At 39.1% G+C, this 19,558-nt stretch overlaps 1 protein-coding gene across 2 annotated transcripts; it reads right to left on the bottom strand.

Moving 5' to 3' along the window:
• Positions 1-4,725: 4,725 nt before the first annotated feature.
• On the bottom strand, positions 4,726-13,790 carry LOC106088467 (importin-9). Of its 2 annotated transcripts, XM_013253990.2 has the most exons (7): positions 13,622-13,790; positions 13,386-13,550; positions 9,741-10,388; positions 9,232-9,650; positions 8,780-9,165; positions 6,336-6,501; positions 4,726-6,263 (listed from the first exon to the last, which is right to left on the bottom strand). In XM_013253990.2, exons 2-7 carry the CDS (start codon positions 13,519-13,521, stop codon positions 4,929-4,931), a joined length of 3,090 nt encoding a protein of 1,029 aa, XP_013109444.2. In that variant the 5' UTR covers positions 13,522-13,550; positions 13,622-13,790; the 3' UTR covers positions 4,726-4,928. The 2 variants fall into 2 exon arrangements, with proteins under 2 accessions (XP_013109444.2, XP_059218215.1); XM_059362232.1 differs by having other exon boundaries at positions 13,386-13,790.
• Between the last annotated feature and the right edge of the window lie 5,768 nt (positions 13,791-19,558).

Here is a 19,558-nt window from a genome sequence, read left to right as displayed (position 1 = left end):
ATGGACTGCGAGGCAAGATTGATGAGATTGTGGATTTTATGAGTCGGAAGAGCATATCGGTCGCAGCGATCCAGGAGACAAAGCTGACTAACACCTGCAGCTTGCACAGTTGTCACGGCTACAATGTGCTACGTAAGGATCGCTCAAGGAATGGAGGTGGGGGATTGGCCTTCGTTATACACCATTCCGTGCAGTATAGACCTATCTCGACTTCATCAACGCAGCAGCCGCTCGCTTTATACCAGCCGGTCGAATACCGCAAGTGCGACCCAATTTCCCGGCGCAAGCAGTGGTACTCGCAGACGAGCGTGATGGGATTCGTGCTATGGACCCCGCTAACCCCAGAATCAGCGAGCTGAATCTGGAAATAAACAGGGTAGTCAACGAACATAAGCGGAATTTGTGGCTGGAACACTTGGAGCAATGTAACTTAGGCACCGGTGCAGGCAAATTGTGGGCCACTGTTAAGTCTCTCTCGAACCCCGGTAGACGGGACGACAGGACCTCAGTCACTTTTGGCGAGTTAACCGTGACTGATCCGAAGAGATGCGCCAGGTTGTTCAACCGTCAATTTATCGTGCATCCCGAGAGAGACAGGGCAAGGAGGAGAGCCATTCGCCGTATTCGTGGTCTCCGAGCCGATGAACAGCCATCACAATTTACCGTGGGCGAAGTTACGAATGTCATCCGTGGCGCCAAATCTTCCAAGGCGTTGGGCCCCGACGGAATCTCTACATTGATGCTGAAGAATCTGGATTTACCTGGAGTTGAGTACCTTACCACTGTCCTTAACCTGTCATTGAACACTCTTATAGTTCCCGATGTCTGGAAAATGGGCAGAGTGATCCCGCTACTGAAGCCTGGTAAAGACCCGAGTTTGGGGGAGTCGTACAGACCGATCTCCCTTCTCTCACCAGTGGCTAAGACGCTTGAGGCATTACTCCTCCCGAGCCTCGTAGGAGAATTTCCATTCGCCGAGCATCAACACGGATTTCGGAGACTGCACAGCACAACAACAGCTTTGCATGCCATCACCACACACATTTGCCGTGGCTTCAATCAACCCAGGCCATGTGATAGGACGGTCCTCGTGGCATTGGACCTATCGAAGGCATTCGACACGGTCAGCCATGCCAAATTATTTGAGGATATCGCCAACACGTCCCTCCAGCCAGGCCTTAAACGTTGGGTCGCGAATTATCTGTGTGGCCGCCAGTCATTTGTGGAATTTAGGGATAAGAAGTCAAAACACCGTAGAGTGAAACAGGGAGTTCCCCAAGGCGGGGTGATATCTCCGGCTCTGTTTAACCTCTACCTTTCCTCCATCCCACCTCCTCCAGACGGCATAGAGATCGTATCATATGCGGACGACTGTACGATCTTGGCATCAGGCCCCCCACCCATTGATGACATCTGCGATAGGTTGAACGTCTACCTCAACGAGCTTGCCTCATATTTCGCTGCAAGAAATCTGAAGATATCCGCCACCAAATCTTCAGCCACACTGTTCACTACAAATACGCGTGAGGTGAATTCTGAGCTGACTGTGATGGTCGATGGAGAATTGATTCCGACCATCAAGTGTCCCAAAATACTTGGCGTCACATTTGACAGCTCCTACACTTTCTCCCCACATGCCACAGCAATCTGCAATAAAGTCAAAAGTAGAAACAAGGTCCTCAAGTCACTCGCTGGCAGCACTTGGGGTGCAGACAAAGAAACCTTGTTGACCACGTACAAAGCAATTGGCCGGTCTGTGGTAAGTTATGCAGCGCCAGTGTGGTCACGTCAGCTTTGTGACACGCAGTGGAATAATATTCAGATCTGTCAGAATGCCGCCCTCCGAACTGCGACGGGCTGCCTCCTTAGTTCTCATGTGGACCACCTCCACCAGGAGACAAAGATCCTACCAGTGCGAAGACATAACTACATGCTGTCTAAGCAATACCTTTTGGGCTGTTATCGCAGAAATCATCCAAATCATCATCTTGTGGATAGATACCCACCGCCCAGAAGCCTTAAGGTAGATCTACATGATCTAGAGCGTGAGGTCCAGCGCTACAAGAGAGAACCTCTAGATCAAGCGGCATATCAAGCGGGTCTGAACAACATTCATGCAGACACGGTAGCAGACGCGTTAACTGGCTACCGGGTGAATGTAGTCCTTGGAGTACGACCGCCACCCATTGCACCCGAAGAAATCGACCTCCCCCGGCAAACCAGAGTGATTCTGGCTCAATTACGTTCCGGCAGATGCAGCCGCCTCAATTTCCACAGAGCTAGGATTGATGCCGACGTGCAAGATGTATGTCCCGACTGTAACCAGGGACCGCACGATACACGTCACCTGTTTAACTGCCCGGCCAGACCCACTCGACTCAGACCCAGATCCCTGTGGACGCACCCCATCTTAGTCGCGGAGTTCCTGGGTCTTGACACTCAACAGAATCAAGCAGACGAAAGATAGTACACAATAAACTGCTACAACAACAACAACAACAACAACCTTTGTGGGGTTCATCGTTATCACGAAAAGCTCAGCTGAGAGCTACCATATTGTTGTAGTAGCAGTGTGTGGTACACTGAGGCGGCAGCCCTTGCCGATGAAGGAATTCATCGGGTCAATCTGGTACATACAACCGGCTGCCATGGGATTGAAGCTACCATGATAGGGGACTGCGTGGCGGTAGATATGGGTCGCTTTTATTGCCAAGGTGAAAAAACCGAGACACTTTCTGCCCATGGACTTTAGGCCAACCAGTCTCAGTCTCAGTCTTTTGTCTTGAAGACGCTTGACAGACTGTTGGAGTACATCAGGTATCTTTTTGACCCATCATTGGTAAGCGACTACAACCATGCCAACACCAAGGGTTGGTCGTTTGATAGTACCCTTCACGATGTGGTGAGTTACATAGAGGAGGAACTTGAAAACAGGCGGATTCACTTAGGAGGAGTTCATGGATGTCGAAGGGACTTCTAATAACGTGAAGTTGAAGTTTTAACGTGGTTCTCTGGTTAAAATGAGAGACCCTTCCCTTTCTTTGCAGTGGATTGATGCTTTGCTGAAGCGCAGATTAATGAATGCCTCCCTGGTTCGATAAGGAAGATTGCGATCAGAGGGACACCTTAAGCTGATTATTCTGTTCAGCTTTTCAAGCGGAACGCTGTTAAACTCTAAAAAAAAGTTGGTTAAAAATATGCAGAAAAGTAGCACTCTGTTTATAGAGAAGAAAATTGCAAACAAAAAAAAGTAAGTGACAACACTTGAAACCATTGCTGGCATCATTATACCCTACAGCACTACTGTGGTACAGGGTATTATAACTTAGTAAATTAGCTTGTAACGCCCAAAAGGAAGAGAGATAGGCCTATTGTTAAGTATACCGATCGACTCAGAATCACTTTCTGAGCCATTGCAATCGCATTTTTTCGCCGATCATTGTGCCAAAATTTTGCACAATGCTTTTCTCGACGAGTACCACATTATCTGAGAAGTTTGCTCGAAATCGGTTTAGAATTAGTTATAGCTCCCATATATATGTTTCGTCAAATTTTGGGTAATTTGCAATAATACAACACACTGCTACAACAACAACTCTACACCGCTGATTTTCCCAGCATTCCACCATTTGCAACATGTGGATTCGCCTGGTAGCTAAAAGTTCCAACCTGCATAGTGCTCAAAGCTTAATTTTTATTGGCGATCGCTCTCTCTCTCTACTATCTCGAACCTCATGAGAAACCGACGCGTTGAGGAAGCTGTCTAGTTGAACGAGGGCCAATGGCTCAGAAAGACAGAGGTGGTTTTGTTCACCATTAAGTCGACGTATGGCGAGTTCAGTTTACCTGCTCTGATGGAGTGCAGCTGGAGCTCTTTTGCGAAGCTAAACCCTTAGGCTTTATTCTTGAGGAGAATTTGAACTATAGAAGGAATGTTGTGTCGTAACTCGGTTGGGAGGAGTTGTAGACTTAGACCAGGGGCGCCCGCCACGGGTTAACTATGAGCACTACACAGGCTGGAACTTTGAGGTCCGATATGTGTTGCTATCACGAGATGCTTAGCTGCGAGCGTGACGGGTTGCGGATAATGGAATGCTCCATACAGAGTAGCTGCAACTGCAGTGGTGAACAATCAGCGGAAAAGGTACAGGTATTCGGAAGGTGCTAATATCGGGGTAGTGCTCCGAGGGAAGCCTTGAATACGATACTTGGTGGGAGATTACTGCTTCGAGACCTACGTGGAATGCGCCTCAATGAGGTGTGCCCTTGGACTATGTGAGTCAAAAGATTTGAGGCATTCGACCATTCTATTGCCTCCCTAACTTTCATCTTTCTCTCACTTATTTCATTGCTTTCTAGAACGAACACAATGGACTAGAGGCCTCCGAGTGAAGCGGTTGGTAACTGCGGTCTACAGCCGCGTGTCCTTAACCTTACCTGAACATAGGTGCTCACCTCTATCTTATGGGATGACTGGTAAGGCGAAACTGAGTCAATGACGCTGTCCAGTTTATGTGCCTTGTGCGCCTGCATTTCGTTTCTCTCTATCTTTCATCCCCATGCGCACGTGCTTTGTCCATATGTCAAAGTACTCTATCCATACTTTCGTTTTCACTCATCTTATTTCAAAGGACCAAGGGACTCAGCTGCGGTTGCCAGCTGCGTGTCCTTTAACCGAACCTAGCGTACTCCCTTTTGGCCTCAAGTCCATTGAAACGCCTGAAATTTTATAGATTTTATCATTTTATTGTGTATAAAAATGTTGTTGGATTAAACAGAGTATACAGAATGATAGTAGAAAACAAAACAAAAAGATATAACTACGGTGATGGCAAACTTAAAATAACAAACTATGCACATGAAGAATGAGCTTGTAATGGAAATTAAAAGACACAAAATAAATATAAAGACTCATTCCTCACTGTCATTTAAGGAACCTCCACTTGTATGGATTTTAAGACGGTCTTCTCATCTTCTGATAAGTGACCGGCAAACATGGGAAAATGTTCGCTACTTGAAAAGTTTTGCAAGAATTTTGTGAGATTTTCTTCCATATTCGTTTGGAATAGGGGATCTTTTAAAAGCTCTTGTGTTAGTTGATCATCATCGGTGTTGTCATCTTCATCATCGTTGAAATACAAATCGGAAATAAAACGTGCTTTGGGTGGAGAACTGCCAGTAGGTTTTTCACCAGCTCCCGATGAGGGATCCTCGTCATCTTCGGAGTCCGTCTCATAATCATCAAGACTAGCCTCTTTGAGATGGCTAAGTTCGTTAATGAGTAATTTATACATTTTTACCAATGCCGGTATGGTAACCCATTGATGATTGGCATGGGACTGGGAACGAGTTTTGACACGAGGTGTATTATTGGCAGCATCATTGACAATCAAATCTTTGACAGTAATGGAAGTTAAACGACTGTCTTGTGTTGTAACGCCATACTCAAAAAGTTTGCACAGAGCCATGGTGGTAACTTTACGCTCGTAGGTGCCAAAGAATGAGGTTTGTTTGGGCAACCAATTATTGAAGACAAACTGCATGGCTGGCTCTCCAGTAGGTCCCGGAACTGTAGAAAGGAAATTCAACACAGCATCCATTTGTGTTAGGAACAAATGGGCAAAGACCACCACAAGACTCATAATAACCTTTAAACACTCGACCAGCTGCATTTTGCTAATGACAGCTTTCAAAAGTAAATCGACATTTTCGCCCAACATATTACCCATTTTCGTAATGATGGTTATGACCAAACGACCTATCTGGCCAGCAGTCATCTCGTTGTTCATGGGATTCAATAACATGGTGGTCAATTGCATTGTGTAGTTGAGACCTTCACCATTGTTGTAGGTGCAAATCTGCTCGGGCGAAACGAAAATAAAGGCCCTGAGACATTCGCCACCGGCTACCATGACGGCTTGATCATCAGAACGCAATACACATTGGATCATTGCTGGAAAAGCGGTGTCTACCAAAGCTGATGGTAAAGGAGCTTGAGAATATTTAACAATCGTGGTAAGAACGTCGAGGGCAATATCCTGCTTTGCCGAATTGGCCACTTCGCCGTGCAAGCCCAAAATGCTAACAATTGTTGGTATGAATTTCTCTTGTAAAGGCTGGAAACAGTGAGGATTCTGGCAAAGAACCTTGATTACATCCTGTACAGTTTCCAAAATGAAAGGATCTTCGGGATACTTTAAAAATACTGCAATGGTCAATGGAATTATTTTGGTTTGGGCCTGAGCAGCAAACGAAGGATCAAACTGAGGATAGGGAATAAAAAAACAAAACATTTTTGAGGCAATTTAAATCAACACATACACTATTGCACTTACTGTTATTATAGTAGTTAAAGCTTCTAGAAGCATGCCCAATACCGAGCTTTTACAGCCTGGTATTAAAGAGAGAATACCATCGACAAAACCGGGTAATTTTGCTTGAATCAAAGCACGTTTTTCGCCATCGGATTTTTCATGGGCCTGCACGAAACCGTGAATAGCTCTGAAAAAAAAAACAATTTTTTTATTCCACATAGATTTTAATCGAAATTTCATAGAAAATAAGATTTTAATCGAATTTTTATAGGAAATTTGTTTTTAAGCGAATTTTCATAGAAAATTTGAATTTTCATAGAAAATTTGAATTTTCATAGAAAATTTGAATTTTCATAGAAAATTTGATTTTAATCGAATTTTTATAGAAAATTTGATCGAAAAATTTAAATCGAATTTTCACAGAAAATGTCATTTTAATCATTCATTTTCATTCATTTTAATTTTTTTAATTTTAAATTTTTATTTTTTTTAGAAAATTTGATTTTTATCGATTTTTCGCAGAAAATTTGATTTTTATCGATTTTTTATAGAAACTTTCATTTTAATCAAATTTCAATAGAAAAATTTCGAATTTTCATAGAAAATTTCATTTTAATCGAATTTTCATAGAAAATTTGATTTTAATCGAAATCTTCATAGAAAATTTGATTTTAATCGAATTTTCATAGAAAATTTCTTTTTAATCGATTTTTTTTATAGAAAATTTGATTTTAAACGAATTTTCATAGAAAATTTGATTTTAATCGAATTTTGATAGAAAATTTGATTTTAATCGAATTTTCATAGAAAATTTGATTTTAATCGAATTTTCATAGAAAATTTGATTTTAATCGAATTTTCATAGAAAATGTCATTTTAATCGAATTTTTATAGAAAATTTCATTTTAATTTTTTTTAATTTTAAATTTTTAATTTTTTTTAGAAAATTTGATTTTTATCGACTTTTCGCAGAAAATTCACAGAAAATTTGATTTTTATCGATTTTTTATAGAAACTTTTATTTTAATCAAATTCTCATAGAAAATTTCTTTTTAATCGAATTTTCATAGAAAATTTCATTTTAATCGAATTTTCATAGAAAATTTCATTTTAATCGAATTTTTATAGAAAATTTCATTTTAATCGATTTTTTTTAGAAAATTTAATTTTCATCGATTTTTCACAGAAAATTTGATTTTTATCGAATTTTCATAGAAAATTTGATTTTAATCGAATTTTCATAAAAAATTTGATTTTAATCGAATTTTCATAAAAAATTTGATTGTAATAGAATTTTCATAGAAAATAGATTTCAATCGAATTTTCGTAGAAAATTTCATTTTAATCGATTTTTTTAGAAAATTTGATTTTAATCGATTTTTCATAGAATATTTAATTTTAATCGATTTTTCATAGAAAATTTGATTTTAATCGAATTTTCATAGAAAATTTGATTTTAATCGAATTTTCATAGAAAATTTGATTTTAATCGAATTTTCATAGAAAATTTGATTTTGATCGAATTTTCATAGAAAATTTGATTTTAATCGAATTTTCATAGAAAATTTGATTTTAATCGAATTTTCATAGAAAATTTGATTTTAATCGAATTTTCATAGAAAATTTGATTTTAATCGAATTTTTATAGAAAATTTGATTTTAATCGAATTTTCATAGAAAATTTCTATTTAATCGAATTTTCATAGAAAATTTAATTTTAATCGAATTTTCTATGAAAATTCGATTTTAATCGATTTTTTTAGAAAATTTGATTTTAATCGATTTTTCATAGAAAATTTAATTTTAATCGATTTTTTTAGAAAATTTGATTTTTTTCGATTTTTCATAGAAAATTTAATTTTAATCGATTTTTCATAGAAAATTTGATTTTAATCGAATTTTCATAGAAAATTTGATTTTAATCGAATTTTCATAGAAAATTTGATTTTAATCGAATTTTCATAGAAAATTTGATTTTTATCGAATTTAATCAAATTTTCATAGAAATACTTTTTTTAAAGCAAATAAAAAATCCAAAATTCTTCGGATTGTTGTTGCTGTGACAGTGCGTTGTACACTGAGGCGGCATCCCTTGCCGACGTACAACCGGCCGGAACTATGTTTTCAAGCAGTAAAACGTAGTGGTTTAAAAAATCGTAAGAATTTTTTCACCTTTTTTTAAATTTTACGCATTTTTTTTTATATAATTTTTTAATTTTTTTTTTTTAATTTTGTTTTAAATTTTTTAATATTTTTTTTAATATTTTTTTTTTATATTTTTTAATATTTTTTTAATATTTTTTTAATATTTTTATGTAATATTTTGTTTTTACATTTTTTTTAAATTCTTTTTTCAGTTTTTTGTCAAAAAGAGGGTTGATCGACATTTGGTAGAATCAATTTTTAACTTTTTTTGGGGTATTCCTTTTTGTTCGACAAAAATAATTCTAATGGCTTTTGCTTACCTTACAGCGCTTATCTTCAGTACAATCGCCTTGTCGGGCTGCAAACTTTGCAATGTGACATTTAAGATCTCCTCCAACATTTGAGGATTATATAATTTCGATTTTGAATATGTGCTTAAAGTCCACAAAGCTCGTCCTACTAAATGTGGACACTCTTGGTTATTGAGCCAATTACGCACCAGCGTCAAATAATTGAGCAATTCAAATTTTTCTTCAGATTCTAATATTAAATCACGGAAAACATGGACGGCAACCATACATGCTTCTTGAATTTTCCACCAATTTGGATTACCGGCCGCCTTCTCAGCTTCGGCAACATTCATGTGACGTCCCAAAGCTTCTTGCAGGGCAGTTAAAGCCTTGGAGCCTAATTCCTCATTCAAAGCCTTAAAGAGGAATAAGAAAGACGCATTTTATTATAAATAGCTATAGGCTTTACTTGTTCGACATACCACTAAAACATCTTGGCCAGACACACGTATGGTCAATTCTACACCACCATCATCTTCGTCTTCCACAAATTTCTCGGGATCTTCGTGCCAGTCTTCAATTTGTTCCACAGGAACTTGTATGTAAACAATCATGATATAAATCAAATCGGTTAAAACATTCTTAATGGTGGAGCGGAATTTGCCAGCACCAATAATGCATTGTACAAATTCAATAATTTGTATTATCATGGATGCGAAATTGTTGAGCTCATCCTCTTCTTCGTTGTCAGCTGGGGGGAAGGGACTTGGTTCAGCTTGGTTCACGGTCACCGCAACATAGGTTTCAGCAACTTGTGTCAAGAGTCGCCAAATCACAGGTAAAATTCGATCCATATAGCATTGTATATATTTGGGCATTTCAGTTACAAGATATGTGAGAACTGAGGGGGATAAAATTCATAAAAAAAATTTAAAAATAAAAATAATAGTACTCAAATAAAACGTTTGCATATTTTTAGTTGTTTACTTACGTTTTACGATTTCCGTACGCAACATGAAATTGGAAGCTGCTCCGCAGTCCATGGATAAATACACCATTAATTTCTCCATAAAATTTGTCAATATGGAGTTGGTCATTGTAGCCTGTTCCTGTTTGTCCATTATATTAATACTTATGGACATAAGCAGGGGTTTCAAGATACGTATGGCCGATGTTCGAGTTTTTATGGAATAATTCTGTTCAGACTCGAAGATGCGATAGACCTCTGATATAACCACTGGCCCCAGTTCCTTTATTTGTTTCTCATCATATGAAAAATCTTGCAGAATTTGCATAGCTCCATGTATAGAGTCCTCATTGCCACCCAAACATTTGATGATGATGTCAAACAGTTCGGTCCAAACACCAGGCCATTCGGTTGCAGCAATAGCAGAAATGGCATGTGCCACCGAAGAGCGTATTTTAGAATTGGGGTCATACAATCCATTTGGTAGAATGTTACGAATAGTGCGTTTGGCTTGTTCAGTGGCCACACTGCCGGATTCATTAGGGTTGCCCTCTTCATCCAATTCACCCCAATGGTTTTCTACATAGCGTGTTAACATGATGCAAGCAATTTGTCTCAAGGGCAAATCGAAGGATTGATTCATAATCAGCTCGGAAAGATATACGCCATAACCTAAAATAGGAAATTAGTTGATGTTTTTAAATTTTTGTTGGAAAAGTATATAAAGACTGAAGTTAGCCGATCGGCATGCCACTTCTCATTTAAGATGTCGCATACGTATGCTTTATGTTATAATACCTTGAACTACAGTACAAGGCACTCAGACAGAAGACTTGTTGCCCGGCAAGGGACCAACGGACGACCACTACGCGGGTTGGAACTTTGAGCCCCGATTTGTGTGGTGTTCACCGACATCAAGAGAAGTTTAGCTGAGAGCTACCGAGCGCGTCCACAGGTTGCGAATAGTGGGATAAGTCGTCCACAGAGTAGCGGACAATAAGCGATATCGATTGGCGAGTATCAGCCTAAGATATTCGACATGACAAGGAGAAGTATTGGCGCATTTAAATAACCAATGGCCATAACGTTCTGGCGGCGATCGGTCCGTCCTATGGAGCGGACGGAGGTTGCTCACCAATTTTACTTGTTGTGTTATATATCCAGATCTAGGAATTCTACCATTTGGATGGGGTGAGTCCAGAATGGTCTGGTAGTTGGTTGATAGGATTGTCTGGGCAGATGACCGGTAGACGTGTGGTCCCTGGTTTCAAGCGGAATGCAATCCCATGGCAGCCGGTTGTACGTAACGGATTGACCCGATGAAGTCTTTCATCGACAAGTGCTGCCGCCTAAGTGTACAACACACTACTACAACAACAAACGGGATACACAACGTGGTAACCAATTTTAACCCATTAGGAATAGAAGCAGTTGCATCTGTCATAACGTAGATTAGAAGTACTTAAACTTCTTTAGGTGCAATGGCCGAAACAATTAAACTTCTCCGTCAAGCCAGAGTACTTCTAGTTTCACTTGTAGAGGGAAGGCTATCGTAGCGAAGAAGTTAGCATGTCCGCCTATGACGCTTAACGCCTGGATTCGAATCCCGGCAAGAACATCAGAACATTTTTCATCGGCGACATTTGTGAGGTACTTTGCCATTTAAAAACTTCTCCCTAAAGAGGTGCTGCTTTGCGGCTCGCCGTTCGGACTCAGCTATAAAAAGGAGGACTCTTATCATTGATTGAATCGGACAGCACACATTGATTTATGAGTCAGTTCCTTAATGGAATGTTCATGGGCAAATTTGCATTTGCAGGTGCAATGGCCGGAGTATGCTTTGCAAGAACAGCATTCTCTCTGCAGCCCTTTTTAGAGGATAGAGTCTTCACTGAGTTCCTAGGAATAAGGGTTTAATAAAGGCTTCTGCTTGGTGTAACATGCTTCCGATTTGACTACCACGCATAGGAAAAGTTGATTTCAAGACTGATTACGAGACACAAAAAGCATCTTCCGGAAAGTCTTGCAGTTTTTGTTGGTCCCGGAGCATAAAGGACCTAGAAGAATAGATGCCTTCAATTACTGCGCAAACAAAGCGCGAACTACTGATGTGGGTAGAGTTTGAGGCGATTGACCAGCTTTTGTGTACCTTCTCTGCAAATTCTGCAAGAGCTCACAGTTTTATTGGTGAACATTAGTTTTGGGGTCTGGATTCTATTTAAGAACATAGCTTCCGCCATTCTGGGAGCTCAGTTAAGCCGTCAAAGACTATTGGCCCTGACGGATTATCAATGTTGATGCTTCATCATATAGGATAGCCTCAATCTACCCAATTTCACCAGCAAATCATCAGCATGGGCTCTGAAAGATGAAAAGTACAACAACAGCTCTGGTGTGAATGGGAAAGCGTCCTGTGAACGGTTTTTTATCGTGGCCCTTGTCCTATCCATACGGTCGATCACCCCAATCTCTTCAATGACGTCATCGAGTGTGACCTCACAAGCTCGAAGAGAAATAGATTGCCTTTCTTTGAGTTTGAATCGCGATTTCAAAGCCCCATAGAGTTAAACCGGGAATCCCTCCACTGCCTAATGGTTTGGAGATATGATATGGGGATATCGGATTTATGCGGACAGGGGCAAAAACACCGGTGAGCCATGCGAGTGGATAAATATTTATCTCCAGTACATGGAAGAATTTCTCAGATCTTCAATAGCAAATTACATTATAAAATCTCTCCTTCCTTCCTTCAAGCCATCGGCTATACTTTGCCCCACCCGGAAGAAAGATTTCTTAACGCTTAAGCTCAATGTCGACGGACATAGAATTTCGACAGTAAATAACCAAATATAGGGCCTTTTCGTCGTCAGCATACGCTTTGGCAATCATCGATAAAACAAGAAACAGAAACAAATCCCTAAAATAACTTGAAATTCCATGGGAGCCGATTGTACGTACCGGATAGACGCGATTAAGTCCTACGTCAGCTGCCGCCACACTGCTACAACAACAACAACATGCACAATTTGCACTTGGGGTATGGCAAGATTTAAAAATCTAGGTATCATTGTTAGCTTCTATCTAAAGAAGTTCCACCGAGGCATGTCAGGAAGAACATCTGGATGTTTAGATATGCGATCCACTTAAAACCAACTTATACAGAACTTGTGCTGCAGGATTTTGTATGCAATTCGGCATTTTTATATCAACCTAATATAGTACTTGATGGACGCCCACCACCCATACCCGATGATGAGAAACACCTGCCCATCACCTCCTTGACGCTAATCAACTATTTACATATCCTTAATAACCGGCGATTTGGAATTTTGGGAATTGAGCTGTCCTATTACTAGAGCTTGATCTGAATAAATCAGATTGTACTTAAATCTTTCGAGGCATTGATCGGCCATTGCAAGTAGTTTTTATTTTTAACTGGCCAAACCAAATTCCATCGACAACCATTTACTTCAAAAGATGACAACATTATGCCAGCATAAAAATCTACTTTACTAATCACCCAACTTGACGAAATGAGGCATCTATGGGAATGCATTATCTCATAACCCACAAACGAAAGAGCTTTTAGCTGCACATTGGCCAAAATGCCCTTGCCATAACCTAAAAATGCCCATACATATATTGTTATACTAGATTTGTTTAACATACCTTCAGTAAACTCCAATTGTTTCATGTGTTGTTCAGCTGAAATTCTCACGGTGGATTCTGAGCTGAGCAAATTTTGCAGCTCCTCGAAAATAGCCTGTTTCACGGACTCCGCATCATTTTGGAATGCCAACGACATTGTGATTTGTTTTTTGAGATTTTAATTCACTGTTTGGAAAAAAATGCTATATAAAAAAAGACACGCACGTTTTCACCAATTGCCACAATTAAACAATCACCTTTTTAACTTCAAATATTTTAGTTAAACAATATGTACACACAATTGATGCCTAGCGGCGTGGTGTCCGGCTGCTTGTGCAAAATTGTTTGACAGCAATGTGTGTTTATTGTTGGTTTGCAAAAATTTAGCGCGCAAAACGCAAGAGGGTGTGCAACAGGAACAGTGTTGACAACTTTTAACGGGGAATATGAACCAAAGACATACCTAAGCTAGGTAAATTTATGCAAGGTAAAGTCAAAAGCCCAGCTGATGGAATTTTCCAAATCCAACTAGTACCGCAAATGATTTGTTTGGATTTTAAAATCTCTTTCACAATTTATTAAATAGAAGTGGTGTTGAGTTCTATTAGAAAAATATTATCGACATGTCGCTGCCAATAAAAATTTCACTTCAATAAGTTGCCAATGTAATAAAATACTCACGAAATGGGCACCAATCAATTCTGTTACAACGATGTTGTCTTTGTTGTGCGTTGTTATTTGACTTTTGCTTGCTTTCTGGCAAAGAATAGAGTTCGTCGGATTTCGCAACAATTTAATAGGCATTTTCACTGCAGATGAAGTCAGTACTGGACTTTACCTTATATAAATTTGCCTAGAGACATGCAGTACTTCAAGATACAGTCTTTCAATTGCGTCTTGTGGATGCCAGATGACGTTCGTAAAAATAAGCCCCATCTTTCAGTAATATTTTAGTTACAGGTAGTGGTCGACAGGTGTCGTTGGTCAAAATTGACCCAATATATTTTTGCGATTTTCCAAAAAATTGATATTTTAAGAATTATTTTGCATATGTGAGCCCATTAATAAATATATTTATCGATTAAATAAATCCACACATGCATTGGACTAATATATGTGTACTTTTCATAGATTTTGTGATAGTTGACCAATCCCAATAAATACAATGTCATCTATGCGTTCAACATTAAACCTAATCGACTTCTGCAAAAGCCGTATCCTATTGCATTCTAGGTCTTTGTATCAAGTCATAATCATTTACAGGTAGTGACATGCACAACTACTGCTGTGTTTTATTTACCAGTCTAGCGGATTCGCTAGCTTAAGCAAAGTATTCTGTTCAGCTTGGGGAATTTTTGCGTGGTCATTGTAATAGTATTGGTAAAAATAAGGGTTTATGCGTCACATGTGCACATAACCTTCAGTCAGGGCTTATATCAGATATTGAAAAGCACTTTCTGTTCAAAATTACGTTATAAAACAGAAAAGAAAACTATGGAAAATTAAAGAAAAGAAAAAATCTATGCACCGTTTTTGGCAAAAGTTCTAATCAACACGTACACACGATGAGTATGATCACCATGTGCCCTATAAAAGGCCTATTTCATTTAACATCGCAGAAAGTCATACCACTTGAAAGAAAATAAATGATCGATTAGTTAAAAATTATCCCAATGGTGGACGTAACGTATGACGGTGCATATTGATTAAGTTAACTTAAGCAGAGTATTCTGTTCAGCTTTTCGTGCGAATGCTAACAAACTCCATATAAAACCAGTAAGGAAGGGCAAAAGTCGGGCGGTGCCGACTGTATAATACCCTACACCCGCCCAATAAGTACAATGTGGGAGCTATATCCAATTCTGAACAAATACTGATGGATCTCGGCGTATGTTTTCAGATGGGCTATTAAACAACCCGTATCAAATTTAGTGCAAATATGTTCAAACTGTAATAACTACGGTTAACAAATGAGCATTTTATAGGAATATTTCTCAAAATCGGACAAACATATATATCGGAGCTATATCTAAATCTGTACCGATTTGGAACAAACTTCTCAGATATTGTGGTAGTTGATGAGGAAAGCAAATGTAATTAAATTCTCATAAACTGAGTTCAAGCAACTCTGTTTCATCATCGTGGCTACACCACTACTGTGGTACAGGGTATTAGTTCATTTGTTTGTAACACCCAAGAGGAAGAGAGATGGACCAATTGATAAGTATACCCAACGACTCAGAATCACTTTTTGATTCGATTTAGCCATGTCCGTCTGTCCTTCTGTCGATGTTAATTTGTGTATAAATTACAGTTCGCAGTTTTCATCCGATCGTCTTCAAATTTGGTACAGACATGTTTTTCGGCCTAGACACAAAGCTTATTGAAATTGGAAAAAATAGGTTCAGATTTGGATATAGCTTCCATATATATGTTCGTCCAATTTGCAGTAATAATGCAATAAAATGGTCATTTGTTTACCGATTCCCTTAAAATTTGGCAGAAAGTATTTTCTTATGACTCTCAACATTATTGGTGAATATCATGGAAATTGGATTAAGATTTATCTCTCATACATATATATAAATGGCCCGATTTTCACTCCTAGAGCCCACTGTAAGCGCATTTATTGACCAATCTTGCTAAAGCAAAGCATCGCTTTCCTCGACGACTTCCACCATATCTATAAAGATTGCTCGAAATCGGTTCAGATTTAGATATAGCTCCCATGTATATGTTCCTACGATTTTGAGAAATATTGCAATAAAGTGCTCATTTGTTAACCGATTCTCTCGAAATTCGGCAGGAAAGATTTTCTTACGACTCTCAACATTACAGGTGAATTTCATAGAAATCGGGTCAGATTTAGCTGCCATATCTATATATCGCTGCCACATCTATATACCGCCCGATTTTCACTTCTTTGGTCATTGCAAGCGCATTTATTGACCAATCTTGCTAAAATTGTGCACAACTCTTTCCTTGATGCCTACCACAATATCTCAAGAGTTTGGTCAAAATCGGTTCGGATTTAGATATATATATATATATATATATATATATATATATATATATATATATATATATATATATATATATATATATATATATATATATATATGTTCGTCAGATTTGGACTAATATTGCAATAATGTGCTCATTTGTTAACCGATTCTCTCTAAATTTGGCAGGAAGGGTTTTCTTATGTCTTTTAAAATTACTGGTAAATTTCATAGGAGGCAACCGTAGCGCAGAGGTTAGCATGTCCGCCTATGACGCTGAACGCCTGGGTTCGAATCAGAAAAAATTTTCAGCGGTGGTTTTCCTCTCCTAATGCTGGCGACATTTGAGAGGTACTTTGCCGTTTTTTTGTTAAACTTCTCTCCAAAGAGATTCCACACTGCGCACGCCGTTCGGAATCGGCTATAAAAAGGAGGCCCCTTATCATTGAAGTTAATACTTGCATCGGACTGCACTCATTGATATGTGAGAATTTAGCCCCTGTTCCTCAGTGGATTTGTTAACATCTCACCGCATTTGTTAACATCTAAACGCTCAGTTGGGTTCTTATTTCTTGCAGAACCTGTTTTTATCAGCAGGATATGGTTTGATGAGGGCACCACTGAGTTGTGTTTTATATCAAGACTAGCCGAACTGGGTCCGCTCCGCTGCGACTTCTTAAACTCTCTAATATCTTTTTAGGGTGGGGACACTTCGACACTTAGGGTGGGTCAAATAACCCATTTGACGTATCTTTAGGAGGAAAGACTTGAATGCAAATTTTAATGTCATATTCGTAAACTACTCCCTAATACCTTTCATTTGAGTCCCATATAGCCATGGTAAGCTAATATGCATATTTGGGGGTGGGCGACCTCCCATTACTTGGATCTAATGTTTTATGCCATATTTGTAATCTACTGCCTAATACTTTTCATTTGAGTCCCATATTGACGTAATCTTTGAAAATATCTGTTTAGAGAAGTTTTGGGATTGGGGAGGCCCGCTGGGTACTTGGACCCAAATTTTAATACCATATTCCAATTCCTATCATTTGATTCCCTTATTGTGTTTATCGGACCACTTGCGGATATGGGTGGCTATTTTGGGGTTAGCCTCCATCCGATATCTAAAAATTATATAGCCTATGTTTCCTTCCAGACAAACGTACACAATCTATGAAAATTTTAAGAAAATCGGTTCTGCCATGATCATGTAGTCATAATGGGTCTAATGGCGTTTTTGAGGGGTGGCGTAAACTATACTTCGATCTGATTTTTTATGCCAGATTCGAAATTTACTCCCGAATACCTTTCATTTGAGCCCCATATTGAAATGAACGTCCAATATGTCTGTTTGGGGGAGCTTTGGGGTTGAGGCGGCCCAATGGGTACTTAGAATCAAATTTTAATACCATATTCGTATTCTACTCTCCAATACCTTTCATTTGATACCTATATTGTCCCGATCGGTCCACTTTTAATTTTGGGTTGTGTTTTTGGCATAAGGGGGAGGGTCTGTCCCCTTCCGATACCGAAAAATTATATAGCCTATATTTCCTTCCAGACCAATCTACACAATATGCGAAAATTTCGAGAAAATCGGTTCTGCGGTTTTTCGGTCTATACGGAACAAACAAATCGAGTCCCATATATCCGTGAATGGCGAATGTGTCCATTTTGGACGATTTTGTGGGGGTGGAGTGACCCCCTATACTTCGACATGAACTTGTATGCCAGATTCGTTATCTACTCCCGCATACTTTTCATTTGATACCCATATTGTCCTTATAGGTCCACTTTTGATTTTGGGTGGTGTTTTTGGGGTAACGGTGGAGGGTCCGCCCCCTTTCGTTATAAATAAATTATAAAGCCTATTCCTACTTCCTGACCATATTCGCAATCTGCTCCCCAATATCTTTCATTTGAGTCCCATATTGTCATGAACGTCAAATAAACCTATTTTAACGGGTTTTGGGGCTGGGGCGTCACCCTAGGTACTTGGACCCAACTTTTATTTTGAAATTCGTACTCTACTCTTGAATAAATTTCATTTGAATCCCATATTGTCCCGATCGGTCCACTTTTATTTTTGGGTAGTACTTTTGGGGTAAGGGGAAGGGTCCGCCCCCTCCCGCATCGGACCTTAAAGCATCGGATTAAGGAACAGTTTAGGCTTCTTTTTACCAAAATACAGGCTCTATGTCCCCTTTGACATTAAACAGTTTTCAACCAGAAATCCTTTGAACACGAAATACACTGAAAGAAAAATGGAATTTGTTTTTCATTAGAAGCACTTGTTCAGCTACAGCAGCAATTCGTGTTTGTGAGACCGTGTTGCTATTTTTGAGTCCGTGGGCCATATAAGCGCTATAACAAAGTGAGCAGACAAATGGCATACAAATTATACTACATCCAGTTATTATTCGAGTGCTTTGTTTGTAAATCGCTAAAAGTTGCCAAACAATTTCCATCTCGGGTTGCAATGATGGGTGCCACTTTCATTAATAGCTGCACTTCTAGGCAATCAGGCAGCTAGCAATGAGCGATATTTACTTATGACGCAATCATTTAGCAGACACTCTTTTATGTTACTCAGCATTGGCTTTACTAAACAGTAGTAGTGGCTGAAATCTATGGAATATCAACACCACACAGACGTATGTATGTATATGAATTACGTGTATTGTTAATGCGAATATTAGGAGGGGCCGCATTTCTATTATAGTAGCGTTGTCATTACTCTTTGAACATCGCTATTACGGCGGTTTGCAGCAATGGCATGAAAGGTGACAAGACAGACAGAACTGAATTGAATAATCCATGCCTTTGGGATGGTGGATTCAGTTCGCAATAAGTGAATTTGTACTGTTATTTGGATAAATGATCCATGTGGAGAAGGTTAATGTGAAGCTCCAAGACGCCTGAAGGCAAATACAAAATGCAAATTTGGCCATGAACATTTCATTAAGGAACAGTGGCAAACATCCCACAAGCTTGTATTAATGAGTGCTGCCCGAATCTTGTACAATGATAAGAGACAAGCGTGCCGTAGTGCGACACCTCTTTGCGGAGAAATTTTTACATGGTTTCTATGCATGCCATACTAGCTCACAAATGTCGCCGGCGTCAGGAGGTTATAACCAGACCGTTCTGAACATCCTGGATCCTGGTGCGATCTAAGGATTCTATAAG

Source organism: Stomoxys calcitrans, chromosome 2 (assembly GCF_963082655.1).
Source record: "Stomoxys calcitrans chromosome 2, idStoCalc2.1, whole genome shotgun sequence".
Lineage (NCBI taxonomy): Eukaryota > Metazoa > Arthropoda > Insecta > Diptera > Muscidae > Stomoxys > Stomoxys calcitrans.
Note: the sequence above shows the minus strand (reverse complement) of the source record. Positions and strands in the feature narration are given on the sequence as shown.